The following is a 21,211-nucleotide window of genomic DNA, read 5'->3' on the forward strand; positions in this document are numbered from 1 at the left end:
CTATCTGATTATTAGAATTGGCAAGAAGGTACCAAGGCGGAACTTTGATGGCTTGGGCTAGAGTTTCAATGATTTTTAGAACGATTCTGGTTCCCATTGAAGGGTTTTTAATAGTAAACGGAATCAAATTCTGATACCCACTTTTCATCGAAAATTTTCATTACTTGTCTCTTTATACCTTTGTCTCCTAGACCATTTTGGTGTGCGTATTATTGACCATACCCCCTATTATTAACTAATTTGAAAGTAGTTCGAATAGATATATGGTCCTGTATACTATATAGAGAGACTAAAAAAGTCGGATGATCTATTTATTTATTCTTGTACTCAAATACTTCCTGGAAAAAATAGAAAAACAAATAGGGCTTCCATTGTGCATATATCACGCTTATTGATAATCAAAATTAGAAGAATCCAGATTTTCTTCAAGTGATATATGTTGTGAAAATTCATAATCCAGATATTTTAAGAACATCCAGAAAATTCAGGCTTTTTCAGTAAAAAGGATCTGACAATCAAATTGGAATTTACTTTAAAGGTATTTAAGGCATCACGGACAGAAATTAATCATTGACAGCAAATCTTCAGAAGAGAGTCCTTGAACTCTTTAATCGTAGCAGAGAATTAGTATATGTCACAGAACCTGATGACTTTAATTAATATTTATCTGTTCGGAGATTATTAAGAAGGACCGCTAGGATTCGTTAAAATTTAGCATCCGATAAGATACATGAGGTCACCTTTGGATATATAAAACTTAGAGCTAAGCAATGAAATTGCAATGCAAAAAACCGATTAGCATATAGACTTGAAAATCATCGAACCCAAAATAAGCAATTTTTTTACATATAAAATCAGATATATTGGTCACGAAGTAGATATCGCTGGTGGTGCGTCGCCGAGCGGAACATAGGAAATCCCATGTAAATTTTAAGGGGGTCAATTATTGGCTTCCCGGTACATTTTACAGAAGAAATGTAAGATAACTTTTTGAAGAGACCAATCTGGCAAACCCTCGTGCAAAGTTTCAAAAAATTTTAGTAAGCAAATATTGAATAATTTAATTAAATGTTATTGCAAAATTATCAAATTTTCGGTTCAGGTAAAACCAGATACCAGCCACCAGCAAACAATTGGTTATAAGGCTTTGTCAAATCTGACGTACAGCCGAATACAAGAAATGCTTTTTTTTCGGAATGGGCTTGGTGGGGAAATAAACTGAAAACATTTGAGATACTGCTTTAAAACTGTTTCCTGCATAATGCCACTTAATTATGGCTATTTTTTCGTCGATTGAATAATTCATACTTGTTTTCAAATATCGACTGTCCCTGATTTATTGACACTTTTCCTCACGTCAGTGACAATATTCATTTTACTGGTGCCCGTTTGGTTTTACCTGAACCGAAAATTTGCTAATTTTACAATTACAGTTAATTGAATAATTCAAGATTCGCTTATTAAAATTTTTTGAAACTTTGCACAAGGGTTTGCCAGATTGGTCTCTTTAAAAAGTTATCCTACATTTTTTCTATAAAATGTACAGGGAAGCCAATAATAGACCCCCTTAAAATTTACATGGGTTCTCCTATGTTCCGCTTGGCGACGCACCACCCTGTTATGTTATATATGGTATATATATGGTTATTATATGGTATATATGTTACCGCTAATATCCTAAATCCGCTAATATGCATAATAACTACAATGTGTAGGAATTATCGATAACTACTAAAATATTACTACTGTCCAAATCAGAAATTATGCGTACATACTGAAACTATCAATATCTATCTTATGTTAGTGATTAAGCTTAATATCATGTAATGTCATAAGGTAACGTGAAATTTGTAATGCAATGCAGGTGATGATAAAATTGAAATATAATACGAGTAAGTATACTATTACATCACATTCAATATGTGAAGCAAAAATATAACCGTAACATGTCAAACGACTAAGTAAAAATGCTAGAATAATAGTATTTATTTATTAGAACAAAAAGAGCTTTGATAGCACTTACTATTGCAAAATCGATTTTTTTTAGAGCGGCAGGAACTATTTCGGAAAATTTTCAATTGCATCGTTAATAACAGTGATTATTACCAGAAGCAATTGCAGCTGCTTTTCTAAGAGAAGTTGAAATAGTGGGTACATCACTAATATGAAGGAAGTCCACATTTAAGCAAGGTTCAAATTGAGAGCGCACATATAATTGCTGTAATATCCCATCCTTTGTACCAAGTTTATAATTTCCATTATCTTCATCTATTTCCATCACAACAGCAATTAAATTGCGGAAAGATCCACGAGCACGGTCGACATCCGGAATAGGAACAGTTACATACTAAACATGGCTAATATTTTGAATTGGATGTCTTAAGCATTGTATGTGCTTGCTGTTGAAGATTTTGTGATGCTTAACTTCTTATTTCTAAAATTTGTGTATTTCGTTTCTCTAGTACTTGAGGAATATTATTTAGGTTGTTTTCATTATTATCTGTTTTCTGTTCATCTACCTCATAGTCATAACTTTGCAAAAGAGCATCCAAATCCTCCTCAGTAATAATTTCTTGATTACTTTCCGCGGGTAGATTTTCAGTTGCAAGACCAACTTTCGGATCACAGCCAAATAAAGCTTTATATGGCGACACTATTTTTCATAAATTGCACTGTAGGTAAATCCTTCACCCATTCTCTAATTTTGTTGTCAGACATCCAGGTGGCTAGCATTCCCTCAATATCAGCGTTTGCCCATTCGACACTCCCTTGACTTTGGCTGTGTTGGGGTTATTATCAATATTTACAAAAAATATGGAGATACTTTGCATAATTACTGATGATTTTAGTAGTTATCGATAATTTATGATACGCGCCGTTATGTTGCATAACCACCGACGGTTTTAGCATTTACGCATAATTCCCAATGTGTAGTTAACATGAATATTAGCGGATTTTGGATATTAGCGGTAACATATGACTATAGCAAGGCTTTCGACACGCTTGATCACAGACTATTATGTGCCAAACTGAGGTCTTTTGGTTTTTCTCCCGAAACCGTTGAATTTTTTAAAAGTTATTTAATGGGACGGTCTCAGTTTGTAAAGATTGATGGAGTGGGATCTGATCTTAAATTGCTTACTAAGGGTGTGCCACAAGAGTCTATTCTTGGACCCCTATTATTTGTCATTTTTACCGCTGATTTAGACTCTGATTGGCGATGACTGCTCTGGCAATCGATATGCTGACGATACCCAAATCTCTAAGAGTTTTTCTAAATCTGAGAGTCATGCGGCCATCAGTCAACTGAATCAATGCCTGGAAAGAGTGGCAAATTATTCAGAAAATAACGGTTTAAAGCTCAATCCTTCTAAATCAGCTGTTATATACTTTGGTCCTAATCACAAATGGGCAGCAGAAAGTTTGGTAGTCCAGATTTCCCAGAGCATTATTCCAACAGTACACGAATCTAATAACCTCGGTGTAATAATGGATTCTGGCCTTAAATTTCGATCACAGGTGGCAAAAGTAGTGCAGAGGTCTTATATGTCATTACGCAATTTATACAAGAGCAAAAGCGTTCTTGCTACTCATCTTAAAAAGACTTTGTGTGAGTCATTGGTACTCTCGCATACTACCTACTGTAACTTTGTATATGGACCTTGACTTGACTTAATATCAAAAAAGAGATTACAACGCATTCAAAATTCTTGTATTCGCTTTATCTATAATTTGAGAGCAAGAGATCATGTAAGATACAAGTTGCCAGAATTAAAATGGCTAAATATTCAGGACCGCGAAACTCTTCATTTTGCATATTTTCTCTAAAGAAAATTAATGACGGGTATTCCTGATTATCTAAGGGTTCAGATGACGTACAGATCCTCTGCACATGATCGGATTACACGCCATAATAATCTCTTAAATGTGCCAAAGCATCGAACAGCCATGTTTCAGCACAGTTTCTCGTTTTTGGCTTCCAAGTGCTATAACACTTTAATATGTAACAAATTTGAAAATCTCAGTTCATCGGGTTTTAAAACTCGACTAAAGGGCTTCTTGCTGGGTAAATATAAATAAGAATAAAACTTCTAAACTGTTTAAGAAGCATTATTATTTTTCTCGCGTATAAGTAGTAGGTATCTTTATAAGTATTTTTTCACCTGTTTTTCCCTAAAAATTAATATTGTAACATAGTAGTTTTGAATTAATGCTGAATTATACATTTGACTGTTATTATTTAGAATTTAATGTATTTAGTTAGATGTTTGCCGATATTTTATGCAATATTGTAATTATGTAATATTTGATTTTTGTATGCTCGGTTAAGCAAAGAGCCATGGCTGCCCTTTGCCGAGCCTAATAAAAAGACGTTTATTATTATTATTATTAATATATACACTCACTTAAAATCTCTTGATAGGCAAATATTTGCATTACTTACAAAAACTATGTTTGGTTGGATTTTCGCGGGCAGTATTCCACTTTGGAGTTCTAGCATGAAGGTAAATGTTGGTGTTGTTGCACAATCAGACAGTAACAACATAAACTCTAATTTCCAAAGAACAAGCAGCTGAAGAAACTTTTATGGATACATCTAAGGTACAAATACGTCGAACTGAATCATTCTAAATTTGTGGCTCCTTATCTTCAAAATGAACATAAAGAAAATACATATTTCCTGCGGCATCTTTGCTTGATCAAGGAAAATAATGTTTTGGCTAAACTTTGCGTTGTTTTTGATGCCTCTGCAGCATCTAGCTCCGGAAATTCCCTCAATAATATAACTCTAAAGGGACCACAAGTACACGCTAATCTCTTTGATATCCTTTCGCGATGTAGCGTTTTCACATATGTGTTCACCTCGGATATTGAACGCATGTATAGACAAATTAGAACTAATTCTAATTATATATTTTTACAAAATATTCTTTGGCGAGGGAACCCCAATGAATCTTTAAAGAGCATAGTATTGGCCACTTTTACTTGAGAACAAAAAGTGCACGACATCTTGTAACTAGGGTTCTAAAATAAGTAGTCAGTACAGACGATCACTTTATAAGAATTGAAAAAGCTCGATAAATTATAAAAACCTAAAAGATGAAAGTACCGAATCCAAACCTACGTCTCGAAACAAAATGATGACTAGAGATTTTTGATAAAAAAATTTTTATTTTGGAAAACTGATTTTCTTAAAAAAAAGGTGTTATCCAGATAATTTTATAAGGATGCTCATAAAAATGTGCATGATTTTATAGAAAATGTTCAAAATAGAACCCACAAAGACAAATAAATTTTATAAAATTATGTATATAGAGGGTGCCGAACTACATAATATGCACATCTATTTTATTGTTTTCAGCACTATAATTATTACTTAAAAATTGAAAAATTTATAAAACCGTGCAGAAAACGTATATGAAAATGTGTATACATGGTCATCATCTAACATGCACTTGTTCCAGGACTTTTCAAAAACTGAAAAATATTTTAATAATTTTTTGGTGAATAAATGATTTTTGAGTAAGACCGAGAAAATGTTCCTTATTTAACACAAACTGAAAGAAAGTATATAAGATATTTTATACAGTGCATTCTAAAAATTTTCACAAAATTTTGATTAAAAACTTACTTTGAATCAATATTTATTTGTTAATTAATAAAAAAATATTTTCATTAGTTAAAAAAAAGAAATTTAAATAGCAAGGAGATTAAACATATTAAAATGCGAATACAAGATCATTTATTAAATTGCTTGCATATCTGTTTTAGCGATTTCAAAAATCTTCATATATTTTTTCTTAATAAAAATTTTCCCAAGAAAATATTGCTTTTTAGAAATTGAAAAAAACCTTTGTTAGAAACTCAAAATCGCCCCTCACTCAAAAATCAAGAAAGACAAATATATAACATTTGTTAATTTAGACATACCCAAATTGACTAGCCAAACTTAATATGTATACAGACTTATGAATTAACTTTCATGCATTTAAATAAATTTTAACATTTGACTTAGACGAAAATAAAAATAAACTTTTCTTAGATTTTTATTGAAATATTAGGTACCTAATAATTTAATATTTTAATCCAAATAGAAACTATTACTTTAATAAAACTTATGAATAAATTAGTTTCTTGTGAAAATCGTAACTTTCTACTCTAGAAGTAATATACTAATCATCTTCATTTATTTTTCAGAATTGGTCACAGCCTTTGCACTTCTAATGTCAGTACTCTCAATACTGACCGTCGTATATACCTTTAGGTGGCAAAACCCCTTATGGAAACTGGAAAAAGTGTTGGGAGTGTTGACACTGATGCTGATGCACACCGAAATATTTTTTGCTATTTTATGTTTCTTTCCGTGTTTTAAAAGGGTTGATTATATGTAAATGTACTTTTTAATATTTGAGGTATTCTTTCTTCTTACTTACCAACTACAACATAACCGTCGCTGGTCATATTCGAAAGCACCACGGGGGCATTACTTGGGAGCTCTACAGGCAACACCTCCACGGTCGTATTATAGAATTTGTCAGACGGATGCTCTGCGTTGCCACTTTTAAAATGGAATCTTAAGGAAAAATGATTAATTAATAGAAAATACTTCATTTTATCCATGTTGTACAAGGCGGCCAGATAAGAATGCAAAGTGCTGTATTTTGGAAACTATTCGTCGTAGAGACTTGCGGTAAAAAATGTTATGACTAAAGTGGCCATAAGAATACTGTGGAAAATATTTTCAGATTTCTAAGATGGTCTCCACGGGGCGCAACCGCCATCTTAAACTTTTTAAGTGATTTTTCACTGAAATCTAGCCAGTAAATGTTAACCAAAAAATATATGCTTGGATGGATTTGATGGAGCAATAAATGTTTTTTAAAACGAGACCAAATTTGTTAAAAACCGTTTAGTCGTTTAGGAGTTACAGCTGTTTATTTAAAAAAAAATTACCCCCACACCACTTTATTTTAATAGATATATCACAAAGTGTTAAACAAAAACTACTCGAGTAAAGCTGAGCTTTAAAAAGCATATATTTTTTGATAACATTTACTGGGTAGATTTCAGTGAAAAATCACTTAAAAAGTTTAAGATGGTTACGCCCCGTAGCGACCATCTTGGAAATCTGAATATATTTTCCACGGTGTTCTTTTGGCCACTTTAGTGATAAAATTTTTTACCGCAATCTCTACGACGAATAGTTTCCAAAATACAGCACTTTGCCTTCTTATCTAGCCACCCTGTACAAAATAAGTAGTATACTGGTCTGGCAAACTTAAGTCTTGAGTGCGGTGATCAATATATTAAGTTTCACTAACAAAGTACGTAATTCGCAAAGTTAATTTGATAATAATAGCGTTTTCCCTATTTTTCATATACTACGATGATAGGGGTCTATCCGGCTGCTCCAATCGAATCCGATTTGTATCTCTTACGCTTATTTTTACTATGCAAGAATACATTATCGTTCTCTCTTTAAAGCTTAGCTTGTGATTTTTTTCGTTGAGTTTGTACGTATATATTTTGGCAATCAAGAAAAAATTTGCCAGCCATGTATATACAGCGTGAGTCGGGAGGAACCCACCAAACTACAGGTGAGTATTATACATGTAAAAATAATAGCTTTGTTTGCGGTGACAGTTCTGAACGCATCCCGGATCAGTCAGGAACCCTTCATCCTTTTAATGATATGCGCATGCGTGATTCATTACCGGTTTGGAATTTATTTTAACCGCGAACGACCGATCCACGGACTATCAACATCGAAATTTGTTTGGGTTAGTATAGGTTATGTTTTTCGATTATTTTGTTTAGGAAGGAGTTTCTTTTCTTTGAACAATAAAGGTTTGAAGCAGAGAAATGGCTAAAAAATACTGTAATAAATTTTAATGGAGTTATTCTTTCTGACTCGCCTTCCTGTTCTTTATAATAAGGCGACTGAGCAAATCGATCTGCCAGTTCATTAGTCGGTGCTCATTCGAAAATGTTGAAAATACAGGTTATCATGAAAATATGGAACAATGTTATCCGAATATTCAAAATTTCTGGGAACTTCGGTAACTTTTACAGGTTCTCCAAGTCCTCATCACTGGAACTTAAATGATCAGACGTGGTAATTTTGTCATGAACAACTAATCTAAAACAAAATCGATTTAATTAAAACAGGAAATGCTAGTTAAGCAACAAACTACCTGTAAAACTAATAAAAAACAGTAGGACAAGCAATTATTATTTGTAACAGTGACTATTATTGATTTTAAATTTAAAAATAAAATAAAATAAGCACCACTTGTCAGAAAATAGGTACAAAAATAGTAAATAGTCGACACCTCAAAATTCTAATGAGAGTCCAAGGATCAATTGACTAGTTACCAATTTAGCCTGAACAAGTAACAAAGCAGCCGCGAACACAGAATTTCGAACTAGAAATTCAGGATTGGTCACCGCGAACACTCTTTTTAACAATGCGCATGCGAAGTAATTCTGAACTTGTCCAAGACTGTCACCGCGAACAAAGCTAATGGTAAAAAACTCATATGATCTTATATGACTTTCATTTGTTTTTAAAATATAGCGTTATAAACAAACTTATAAACAAACAAAATTTCCTACATTTACATGATTTTAATTATAGTGCTGTTACCAAATTTTCCAAATACCGCCATTAACCCCTAAATACATTCTACGTCGTCTGCGAAGGACCCTTATTGCTTTTCTAACTAAGTGAATCATGTCTTCCTTTGACAAACACTGCCACACTTCTAATGCGTCGCATAAGGGTCTAGGAGAGGGCCTAGGAGTGTGAACTGTCACTTTGTACACCTCATTTTTAAACCAGCCCCACAAATAATAGTCCAGTGAAATGAGGTTTGAAGATCATGGAGGAACAAATAGGAACAGCAGCTGTGGTATTCCATTACAAAAGCCATAAACAAAAACTATATTTGCATATGTTACATTTGAATAGGTGGCATTTTATATGACTTATATACTTGTATAAACTCGAAAAGAAATGCACCAAATAGACTGCCACTAACACTAATGCATTTTTGTTAAAACGAAAACTATTTAAAACATTTTATTTATGCTATAATTTTAAAGCAAATGAGTATACAATACTCACCTGGAGTTCGTTCCTCCTGAATAACTATATTTATTATTTAATACATATTCATTACCTTTTCACTGGAATTGGTGATGTGAATTTAAAAGTTAACTGATCCCCAGGCTGAGGAAGCAACCCCCAAAAGAAAGTCTCACCCAGGTAAGCCCTCTTCAGGGTGTATTGCTTATAGTGTTTAATTGCTGACGTTACTTCTGCTTCCGGATTGACGTGAGGAAAGAAGAGGGCGATTTTTCCAAATTGCTTGTCCTATAAAAAATATATTTCAAGTTTGGTTCGTTCATTTTCAAATATAGTGTACCTTCAGTTTTTGTACTTTGCCTTTTAGGGAAGAATGCGTGCCGATGTGTTGAAACAAGGACGGCTTGTAGTGTATCCACATTTTTGCTTTTTCTCTTTTACATACATCCTAAAAGAAAGTCAATAAATAAATAAAAAATTATTTAAAAAAAAATGTTTTTAAGCAAATTTTCAAAAAAAAGAGGTACGGTGAAATATTTTTGCTATTTCACAAATGGTCAGATAAACAGATATCATATCTACAAGAGCAAAATTTATTTCATAGGGAAACATGTAGAAGATTTTTGAAACATATTTTATGAAGTAACGTGAAGAAGATTCTGTAAAAAAGACATTAAGAGATACGTTTCTGAGGAGTTCTGTTAATGTTTTAAGCTTCTTCAAAACATCCCAAGATAAAAATCCTTTATCAAATAGCTAGAAATATTCAAATGATGAGGTTATGTAAGAAAAGAAATTCAGGGAAAAGCATGTGTTTAAAAAGCAAGTTTTTACCATTTCTATAAAATTCATTTTATAATCTAAAAATCGATTTTTTACAAATCACAAGTTTAATGCTTAAAGATTCATAGATATCTGATCAAATTATTGTAAATAATCCAAAATAAAAGATGCTGCGAAAAGAGGCATTCAAAGAGAAATTTGTGTAAATGTGTTCAGGTGCCTCATAGGTAAACAATTTAGTTTTTTTTTTCAAGTAGCTAAAGTCGTTTAGGAAATGAGGAATCTAAAAAGAAGCTGCTGTAAAATTTTATGGGGTTTTGTACATATTTTCATCTGTCCCAAAAATGTCCAACATCTTTCATTTAACACGGATCAAAAATCTTTTTTTTAACATGAGAATCATTCAAAAAGAATATTTTATGAGAAGAGAGTTTTTAAAAAGTGTTTTAGAGGCTCTATGAATTTTTTTCAATTGTTTCGAAATGGTAAAGGTACAGGTAGGAACAAGGGACCAATTGAAAAGATGCTTCTAAAAGAAAAATATAAAGAAAAATACAGAAAATTTAAATATTTAGGGGTACAAACTAGAAAAGTGTGCGACAGAGAATAATAGAACTGGAGGAGTAATTGCTTTAGTAAGAAATGATCTTCGATACAAGTTAAAAAATGTGCAATGTGTTGAAAATTTTGTTTGGTTGTTGTCCTTGGAACTGTTCTCGTCTGGTGTAAAGTATTTGTGTTCTGTTTTGTACCATGCTCCACAAAGACAGGATGCTGCCTTTATTGAGTTTTTTGAAAACTACCTAGACGAGGTAAGCGATTTTAATGGCACTATTATTATTTTGGGAGATTTTAACCTGGATTTACTTAAAAACGCATTTTATGCTGACAAAATAAAGGATTTAATATTTTCCAGTGGATTTACACAAATTGTAAAATCGCCTACAAGAATAGTACCTACGAGCCAGACGCTTATTGATTATGTAGTAACTAACGATAAAAATTTACCTCTTGAAGTTCATTTAACACCGAAAATCAGTGACCATTCCATTATCTCGATTAATGTTGATCATCAAAATATAGTGACTCCGAATATAACTACTTTGAAAAGATCTACTAAACATTATAACTCATATCAATTGCAACATAGATATTATTAGTACACCTTTGAACACCGGCATTTCAGATGTTAATTTACAAGCAGAAGCCTTCATCTTCTCTATTACATCAAGCCTCAACGAAATATGTCCCATGGTCCCAGCTGTCACATAACAAAAATATCAAGATAAGAAGTGGATTAACTTGGAAATTAAAAATCTAATGGGTAAGTCTGTGTAAAAGAGCCATTTTACATAAAAGTGAAGACATATGGGCAGAGTATAAATCAAGACGAAATGCTATCGTGAGTAAAATTAGGAATGAGAAAGATAATTATTTTGCTGCAACCATAGATGAAAATCGAAAAAATCCAAGGGAGCTATGGAAAAATCTGAAGACCCTTCTGCCGGGTAAAACTGAAGCAATACAGAACGAAATTCTCTTTGGAACAAAGATTGAGACTGACGTGGCAGCAATAGCACATCAATTTAGTCATTTTTTTATAGATAGTATCAGCGAGATTATTCAAAATATACCGCAACAAAATATAGGTAGCAATGCCCCAAGAAGTCCAACCTCAACTAATATTCTCCAGAATTTTGAACCAATATCAATGGCTAAATTGAGACAAGTCGTTAATAATCTAAAAAATGTAGGCGGGGGTGAAGATGGCATCTCCAAACAGATTCTTTGTGATGTCTTTCATGTTGCTGGAAATAGGCTGTTGGACGTCGTAAACACCTCACTTTCAAATGGCGTCTTCCGGAGTCCTGGAAGATATCAACAGTTATTCCTGTCCCAAAGGTGCCAAATACCAAGTTGTCTAATGAGTTTCGGCCTATCAATACTGTTCCTATATATGAAAAGGTCTTAGAAGTATTTGTAAAACAGCAATTACTGCAGTTCTGTGATAACAATCAAATTATAGTTCCTAACCAGTCTGGCTTTCGTGAACGTCATTCATGTGAATCTGTACTTCTGAATATCTGTGATAATTTTTTAAAGGCAATTGACTCAGGTAATTATGTGTTGGCTGTGTTTTTGGATTTTAAAAGGGCGTTTGAAACTGTTGATAGAGATATATTGTTGGGTAAGTTAGAGCACATAGGAATTAAGCTGAACGTTTTAAAGTGGTTAAAGTCTTATTTGTGTAATAGGTTACAACGTGTGAAGTTTAATAATGCTATGTCTGAAACTGTAAATGTCGATGTCGGTGTGCCCCAAGGTACTGTTCTGGGTCCATTATTGTTTTTATTTTACATTAATGATATGGTTAGGGTGGCTCAAAAATCAAATATTATTTTATTTGCTGATGATACTATGCTCTATATAGTTGGTCAAAATCTACAGCAAATGGTTTGCGACATGAACATAGAACTTGGCAATTTGTTTGACTGGCTTTGTAACAATAAGTTAAGCTTAAATACCACAAAATCAAAATTTATTTTTGGTAGACGGTCGAAGACATCTTCTATTGACATTGAAAGTATAAGTGTTTGTGTGGATGGATAGAAATTAGTTTACGAGGATCAAATTAAATATCTCGGAGTAATTTTAGACTTGAACTTAACTATTCAGGCTCATGCGGATTATATCATGAGAAAGTTTGCTAAAAAGGTAGGGTTCATTAATAGGATGGGACAAAACTTATCAATAAATATAAAAATAACGTTATTTAATGCTATAGCTCTTCCGCATTTACAATTTTGTTCAACTCTTTTATATAATTTACCGCAATATAAAATCTCTCAATTGGAAAAAATTCAAAATAGGGCAATGAGAACAATATTAAGATGTAACCGCTATACTCCTATTATTAAAATAATGTTAAATGTCTTAAATATGTTGACCGTCCATCAACGAATTATGTTTAATGTTAATGTATTTATATTTAAGTTGAAGAAAGGCCTTTTACCTAATTATATATGTGATAAGTTAGTGCTATTTCGTGATGTCCATAATTATAATACTAGGAATTGTACTAATTTTATTTTAGCTCATAAGTGTTCACACCGTTCAAATGCTTAATTCCGTGCTATATAAAGGTTTGCTCGAATTTAATAAATTGCCTAATGACTTAAAAATCTGTAATAATATAAATAGTTTTAAACGATTATTAAGAGTACATATTTTAAAATTGTATAACTAGGCCCATGTTTTGTTTTTTTATATTTAATTTTTGTCGTTTTAACCTCTTTGTATTTTATATGTAGCAATTTGCTAAATAAAGATTGTTATTATTATTATTATTATTTTATCAAATAAATTGATCGTGTTATGACAATGACGATTCAGAAAGAAGTTTTTAAAAAGTTTAGCTTATTCTTTTATCTTATAAGTGAATTAGCCATTTCCAAATTTAGTTTTGTCACTTTTGAATAATTCTAAGATATTCTAAAAAAACCATTACTTTGTTATTTACTTAATTCTTTAAGTTATTTACTAAAAGTTTATAACGCCACTCTTTAATTATTATGGGTGTTATATGGGTTAAAACCTAAAAATGTTCCAATTCCAACAAAATTTGATTTAAAAAAAGACTAATTTCGGAACTGTAGCATAAATAAAACAAATTTTAAAAATGTGACAAATCAGAAAAGTTTTGGACCTGTTTTTTTAATAATCATTGCAAAGTAACAAAGTAAACGATGTATCGCTTATAACGTAAGTATGTATTATGTAAGAATTTAGTAATATTAACAAAATAATAAAAAACATTTTTTTGACTTGAAAACGCCTAATAGAAAAAAAATATACTAGTCTTTAGTCTAATAAAAAAAATTATATCCTCTTCAGGTATTTCAGTAGCTGCTTCATCGTCATCTACTTAGTTTTGCTGTATTTCCTCACGTGGTTCATCTAAGTTATTTTCATCTTGTATAGCTTTAACGTAATATTTAAGCGTTAGATTTTCTTTTACATCTAGTTCAAAGTAAGGTGTTAACAACTTGCTAACATTTTGTAATTTGCTTCCGTAACATTGTTTTCCACACTTAATTCTTATAGAAAGTCTTATAGAAAGAGCAGACTTTACTTTCTTAGAGATGCTTTGTTCGTCCGTCGTTATAATTGTGTTTATTTCTTAATACAATAAGGCCTGCATTATTACGCGATAAAATAAAACATTTACTTAGTACCAAATCTTAAAAAAAGAATTAAATATTTTTCTTGATCTATTACAGTTTCTTATTTGCATCATATACAGGGTCCTGCAACAGTGCGTCGGTCTTCCATAAACAAAAAAAGTGTTACTTTGGAAGAAATGGACCTATTATTGGGCCAGTTAGATCGCCTGACTTAATAAAAATAGATTTTTTCTTATGAAGGTTTATAAAAGAAATTGTTTATAGGTATCCACCTACAATGGCAGTAGACATGGAGCAGAGAATACGAAATGCGTTTGCTCAAGTAACTTCACAAATGTTACATGAAGTAGAAAGAAGTTTTCAGGAACAGGTTTATACTTTATGTTGTGAGCAAAACGAAGAACATTTTGAACATATTGAAAAAAATTATTAATATTTTAAATATGTTTGTTTAATTATTATCGTGAATATTTTAAAAATCACGAGTCAATATGTTTACATAATAAAAAATGTTCATTTATTAATTCTTTATTAAATTTTCAAAAAATATATAGGGTGTTCCGTTTGAAAAAAGCGGGAAATGATACTTAAAAATACGTAAAATTTGAATGATAACTACGAACACCCTGTATATGAAAAAAAACATTTAAGTCAAAGTAATCCTCCGTCCTTCTAGAATCAGAATTTAACCAAATATTGATCTTAAATGAACATTTCTGATATCAAGAAGAAATTAAATGATGCAGTGATTGGCACTCAATTAAAAAAAAGCTGCTTATATCGCCACACTTTTTTAAAGCACCCTGTAGATTTGAAAATATTTTCCAGGCATGCGCTATCACGTTTCAAAAAAATTTTAAGAAGTTAGAAAATGTTAACCCTTTTTTTAGGCTGTTAATGTAATTGCTTAATCTATATAATTTAATAAATTGAGCATCTGAATACATTTCAAATGGGTCAAGAAATGAAGAGTAAATCCTATTCCTTCTATCTGACAGTTTCAATCTCTTTCAGTGCATCGACGACGTTTCTTTGCACAAGATTGTTTAATCTTGCCTTTTGATTATTGTAATTTTTTTTTTCAATAAACAACAAAAAAACACTACGAAAATACTTAACCAACTTAACACAAGAGAACAAACTAAATATTAGTAAAAAAATTTTTTTTTCTTTTTACTTTATTTTTTGTTAATATTTGTTAATCTTAACTTAGCTTAAATGACTTTATATTTTCTATTTTTTTGTGTGATTTATTCATATATACTGGTATAGATAGGGTGGTTATGTTAAAGAACGGCGCCACCCTTTTCCTATACTGTTTTTATGTAAAAAAAAGACATATTATTATTATTATTAACAACAATATTTAAATATATTTTATTTTAATATAGTTAATTATATTCTTTACCCAACTAAGGCAAATTTCCCAAACGAAAAGGCAAGGCAGAAATTAGGACGGGATGGGAGGGAGAAATATGAAACTCTTACTAAATACATTAATACAAGCTTCTCCTTCTTTACAACTGATGTCACATTTGGCGTTTACCTAATCAAAAGGATTCAAAGGAGAAATTTTAGTTCATACAAAACGCCGGAGCTGACGAGCGCTCGCCTCCCCACAAAGGCTTTATTTATACGTTAACATTTACAGAAATTTCTAAAATATTCAGTCATAATTGCTATTCCAGCTTTACCGGAGTAGCATTTCCCAGTTTTCCTTTGACAAACATTTCATGCCCGCTTTAATGTTTGCTAGTCGTGTTCGACTATTTATTTTTTTCTAATAACGAAGCTTTATTTGGAAAAGTTTAAAATGATTGTGGATTAATGCTGATTGAGTAATTATTAAATTTGTAGTATCTCAATTGATAAAAACTTACGTTATTTTTTTCATAGTTGCACACTTTGGTATACAGGAGATGGTCCAAAAGCCAGTCTACTGGTTTGTCATTGTAGAACATTTGGAAGAAGGTTATGAGCCATGGGAGTTCGGCACTTTTAAACATTTTACCTATAAATAAACAAGAAAAAATATTATATTATATTTTCGTAATGGAGAACAAAACCTAAATACCTTTTCAAAAAAAACCTTTTCCTTAGTGCGATAATAAAAATGATACAAAAATATGAGAGTCGTGTTAATATAAGAAAGCCGAAAACTGTTTATCGAAAGCTTTTCATTCAATTAATAAACCTATTATATTAATATCAAAACTTAATCCCTGACAGACTTTTAGATAAACTAAAAACGAATCTTTTGGACAACTTGCTATTAACGTGACAAGTAGAAATCGTCTACTTAATTGGATTCCTTATGCAAGAGTTGCTGCTAAAGTTTTTAAATTAATTTAGCCAGAAGTAATTTGAGGATGAACTCAGGGTCAGTTCAATAATAAAATTCTAAAGTAGTTTTATTAGGTGGGAATTATAACACTGAGATCTAAGGTTTAATATCTAGAATTCCATGCGTAAGTATGACTGCAAGGGTATTTACGTCGGACAAACAGGTAGATACTTAAAATCAAAAATCTCAGAACATCAAAGAAGTACTCGACCGAATAATTTGGCTGTATCACATGGAAAAGCAGCTTTGGTAGATCACGCTATAAAATTTGATCACCAATTTAATTAGGAAGAAACGTCGATCAAATCCACACAGCATAATTTCAGAAAAAGACTTGCAGAAATGTATAACAATTCAAGAAATAAAAAAAAATCAGTCAGAAAGAAACAAGAAACTAAAGCTTCAGATGTTATTGTCAATATATTCGATAAAATCCCACTTGAATAGTTAAACTATTACGTGAAACGAAAATAATATAACAGTTCTATATGCTAAACAGACAATATCCCGTACAGGTAAAAATAATAACACGCAACATCTTTATTTTCTTTCCACACTACATTTTTTATAAGGTAAGAGTTACATTTTTGATTGGTTCATAACTAAGAAATGAATATCTTTCGTTTAATCTTAACACTTTAACTTCTGCTGCTTGTTGGCTTAGACCAAGATTTATTTAAAGATAAAAACAAGTAAAATATAATATTAAATTGTACGTGTTAGGACATTAATCAATGTTGACAGAATTCTTTTTTGTAATATTTGTAAAAAGGAGTAATTAAATCTAAAAATGTTGGGAAGTACAGGGTGTACAGCAAGTAAGCTAGTTAAGCGGCATGTATCTCAGGATCTGTATATCTCGCAACAAGGGAATTTTTATTTATTAATATAAAAGTGGTCATGAGACAATTCTGGACATTATTTTCAGGTTCCGTATTTCACACTAGAGGGCGTAAATAAAAATTAAATAAGAAAAACGTCTTTTTTTCTGACTACAATATAGTTCCTAATAAAAGAGCTAGAGGGCGCAATTTGTAATATTTCCAGTTTTTCTCCAAAATTATAAATATTTTTGATATATTTGAAAACCGGATAACATTTTCACAAATATTGTGAAAACTGAACGATGACAGCTCGTTTTAAAGTTGTAGCGAATTTTCGCACAACGTCAAAACTTATGTACCGCCATCTAGCGTTCTGCCTTAGAATGTCTAATTAACATATAGTAGGCGGCAAAACGAAAAGAAATTTTTGCATGGAATATCTTTATTAGACCGAGTTTAGTTCTTGTCAACTTGCTTTCTTAATATCTTTTGCTCGATTTTTTGTAAAATGCTTTTTACAAATGATGAAGATGCTATTCCGTATCCAGACCACCGTCATTATATCTGAGTAATGTTTTGTCTCATTCTAGAGCATGAATAATTTTTTTATTTCCTTCACATCAACAACGTTATGGATCATACAAATTAAAAAAAAATACATCCTTTGGAAAAAAACACTCTTCTGTCTCACTCTAGTACATTTAGCGTATAAAAAAAATTAAATCCAAGAAAGACCTCAAATGCCTGTAAGAAGGACAGAGAAAAACAGACTGAAAGTACCTAGAAAAAAGACAGAGACTTTTCAATTGTCTGTGAGAAAGACAGAGAGTAAGAGAGACAGAAAAGATTAAAACAAGAAAGACAGACACTCTGCAAAATATGTTGGGATTACTAGCACATAACAGCTTCTGAAGTGGACCTTTTGAGTATAAATTTGAAGATATCTCAAAAACTACCAATTTCTCAAAAAAATCATGAAAACACCCAATAAACCTTTGGTCTTTGTCTACCGAAGACTGTCAAAATAATTTACCTAACTATAATAATAAAAAAGTTGCAACCGATTTTCTTAGGGAGCAAACTTTTTTGCGATTGTCGAAGCCAAATTTCTAGGATATCTCAAAAACTACTAATTTCTCAAAAAAATCATAGAGACACTAAACTAACCATGAGCCTTTGCCTACCGAAAACCGTTTAAACCATTTTCCTAACTATAACAACAAAAAAATTACGACCAATTTTCTTAGACAACAAACTTTTTTGCAACCGTCAGGGCCAATTTTCGAAGATATCTCAAAAGCTACCAATTTCTCAAAAAAAAATCATAAATACACCAAATAAACCTTCATGACTACGCGATACTGGAAGTTTTAATGGGCCCAGGTTTAGAAGGCGTCGCTCTATTACGAGAATGGAAGAAAACAAGAACTTCGGTCTTCTTTTTCTTCTACTTCTTCTTAATTCGTTGGTCTACGTAGAATTTAGGCATACAGTTCGAGCGTACCAACTCGAGCGTTATCTTTAAATTTTGAAATAGCTTGAACTACTATTCGAAATATTCTAAAAGACCACAGGTAAGTAATTGCATTAGCGCGTATCCATTTTAATACACTTTTTTTAATATCATTTTCTCAATATCCTCGAATATACAGGGTGTCATTGAAATGGTGTAAAAAAATTCGGGGGGTGATAGTACTCCTAAAAATTTTAAAAAAAGTTCCTATAACTATAGGGCGGAAAATGCATATTAAGGGAGTTAGGGGCACTGAAAGGGTAAATTTAAAAAACGGTTTTTTGAAATTGTAGGCTTAAAAAACGAGATAAAATTTCGAAAAAAAATCCTCTGCCATAAATTTTAAACCAAAATCAAATGGTGATACTGAAAAATAATTTGGAAAATCGGAAAGGGTAGTTTTTGCAAGGGTAGGGGGTTAATTCGTGAATAACTTTTTTTAGGTTATTTTTTTCGCAACGTGGGTTCATTTTTTAAAAACTACATATTTTTTCCTACAAAAAAGGTACTCTTGTTGCACATCGCCCAGAACGATGGTTTTCGAGAAAATTGAAGGCAAAAAGTTTGCTCTGATGGGTTGCTAACTGGTTAAACAACATAAACCTATGAAAGTTATGGGGTTTCAAAAGTAAACACGTAGTTATTAAATAATTAATTGAAAAATCTAAATTTTATGATTTTTAAAACATCGTATTGCTTTAAAAAAACGAAATAAACCAATTACCAAAATTCCATTATTTTAATAATGGAATATAGTTATAGGAACTTTTTTTAAAATTTTTAGGAGTACTATCACCCCCCGAATTTTTTTACACCATTTCAATGACACCCTGTATAGGCATTTCTTTTTTATTTTGAGGCTACATCCCTACCATATAATTCTCCATCAAACGAACCTCACGAACATAATTTTGAGCGACAATTTGTTTTTTGGCAATGGATGCTAGTAATGATTCGGAAAAACAGTACTACAAACTACTTATAGTAGCCGTGGTAGAATCAACAGGCATAATATGCATTATTGGCTAAAAATCCCCGTTGGATGCGAGCACTCCAGCATCAAGGCCGCTGGAGTTTAAACATGTGGTGTGGCATTATCAAAATGAAAATTATTGGTTCTTATTTTTTTAATAACACATTAACCGGTTATGTTTTTTTTAATTTTTAAATAAATGCTTTGCCTATTTTAATGGAAGATTTGATACTGAAAATAAGACGGACGGATATGTATTTCCAATTGGACGGTTTTCCAGCAAATTTTTTCTGTTTCTTGCGAGATCATACTAATAATTATTTTTAATTATTAAAGGGCTCTTAATCGGAACGGGAAGTCTATCTAGTCTCCTTGGACGACCAGATCACCCTATTTAACATACCTCGACTTTTACTTATCGGGTCGTTTAAAAGATACTGTTGTACGAAATTCCACACATAACTAGACATGATACGGAAAATAGAATCCGTGATGCCATAATCAAATATGAGCTGCTGAAATCGAAACAGCAGTTTCATCCACCCAAAGAAGATTGGCATTTAAGAATTTTATTTTCTTAAAGGCAATTGAAAATTAAATTTAATTAGAAATTATTTATATCTTTGATGTATATTCCAGATAGCTAAGACACAATTTAGTTGTATCTCAGAAGAAAAACTAAATATTTGAACTTTGGTGATTTTTAGCAAATAAGACCACAAAATAGTCCCCATTTGTTAAGTTAAAGTCTAATTTCAACTTAACAAATCAATAATTTACTTTAATTTCAGATACTTTTAAGCAGCCGAAAATTAAATTTATGCAAAAATATATGTACTGGGTTTGTATTTAATGCATATATTTGTTATATATAAAAAAAATCGAGAACTACTAATTTTAGAAATTTAATTGTAATGTTAAATCTTGTTCCAGGGAGTAAGAATTTTTTTTATTTCAGGTACTTCAAATAAGAGAAAGTTTAATTTTATGCAGTTAAGAATTAAATTTTGTTAAAAATATGTATGCTTGGTATACAAATATTCTAGACAGTAAAATTTAGTAATATTTTTTCAGCAAATGACGTAAAGAACTAGTCTAATAAAAAGAAATTCGTTCATAAATAATTGTACTTAGGAAATCACATAAACTTCCTTTGGTTTTGTGATAGATTAGTATAAGTATTAATTTATTGATTCTAACAATAGGCTGTATCTTATTAATAGGTTGAGAAAACAGCTCTAGTAATAGTGAAGAAACAGATTATACTTGCAGTGGAGTCGTAGGTTAAGGTAAAATGAAAATCCTTCAGTCTCCCTTCACTTATTTATTAAACATTTAGTTAGATTAAAATTCCCTACATGTTTCGGTGGTGTCCAAGCATCAGGGGGTAAAAGGTTTAAAATTGGTAACAGGCACACGCCCCAGGATTTGAATACATATCAAAAACCCTTGCTTGATGGCGGTATATAAGTTTTGACTCGTTACCAAAAAATTTTTTATTT

General features: G+C 31.4%; 1 protein-coding gene across 4 annotated transcripts in view; it reads right to left on the bottom strand.

The window, feature by feature from the left end:
- Window positions 1–21,211, bottom strand: part of LOC126750268 (alpha-1,3-mannosyl-glycoprotein 4-beta-N-acetylglucosaminyltransferase B) — a 168,156-nt gene that overhangs the window by 36,415 nt on the left and 110,530 nt on the right. For all 4 annotated transcript variants that reach the window (XM_050459833.1, XM_050459832.1, XM_050459835.1 and 1 more), the window contains 4 exons: window positions 15,936–16,066; window positions 9,429–9,536; window positions 9,183–9,376; window positions 6,435–6,574 (listed from right to left, as the gene is read on the bottom strand). In XM_050459833.1, coding sequence (XP_050315790.1) covers window positions 6,435–6,574; window positions 9,183–9,376; window positions 9,429–9,536; window positions 15,936–16,066 — 573 coding nt within the window. The remainder of the gene's footprint in view (window positions 1–6,434; window positions 6,575–9,182; window positions 9,377–9,428; window positions 9,537–15,935; window positions 16,067–21,211) is intronic.

The sequence above is a fragment of the Anthonomus grandis genome, chromosome 2, assembly GCF_022605725.1.
Source record: "Anthonomus grandis grandis chromosome 2, icAntGran1.3, whole genome shotgun sequence".
Classification (NCBI taxonomy): domain Eukaryota; kingdom Metazoa; phylum Arthropoda; class Insecta; order Coleoptera; family Curculionidae; genus Anthonomus; species Anthonomus grandis.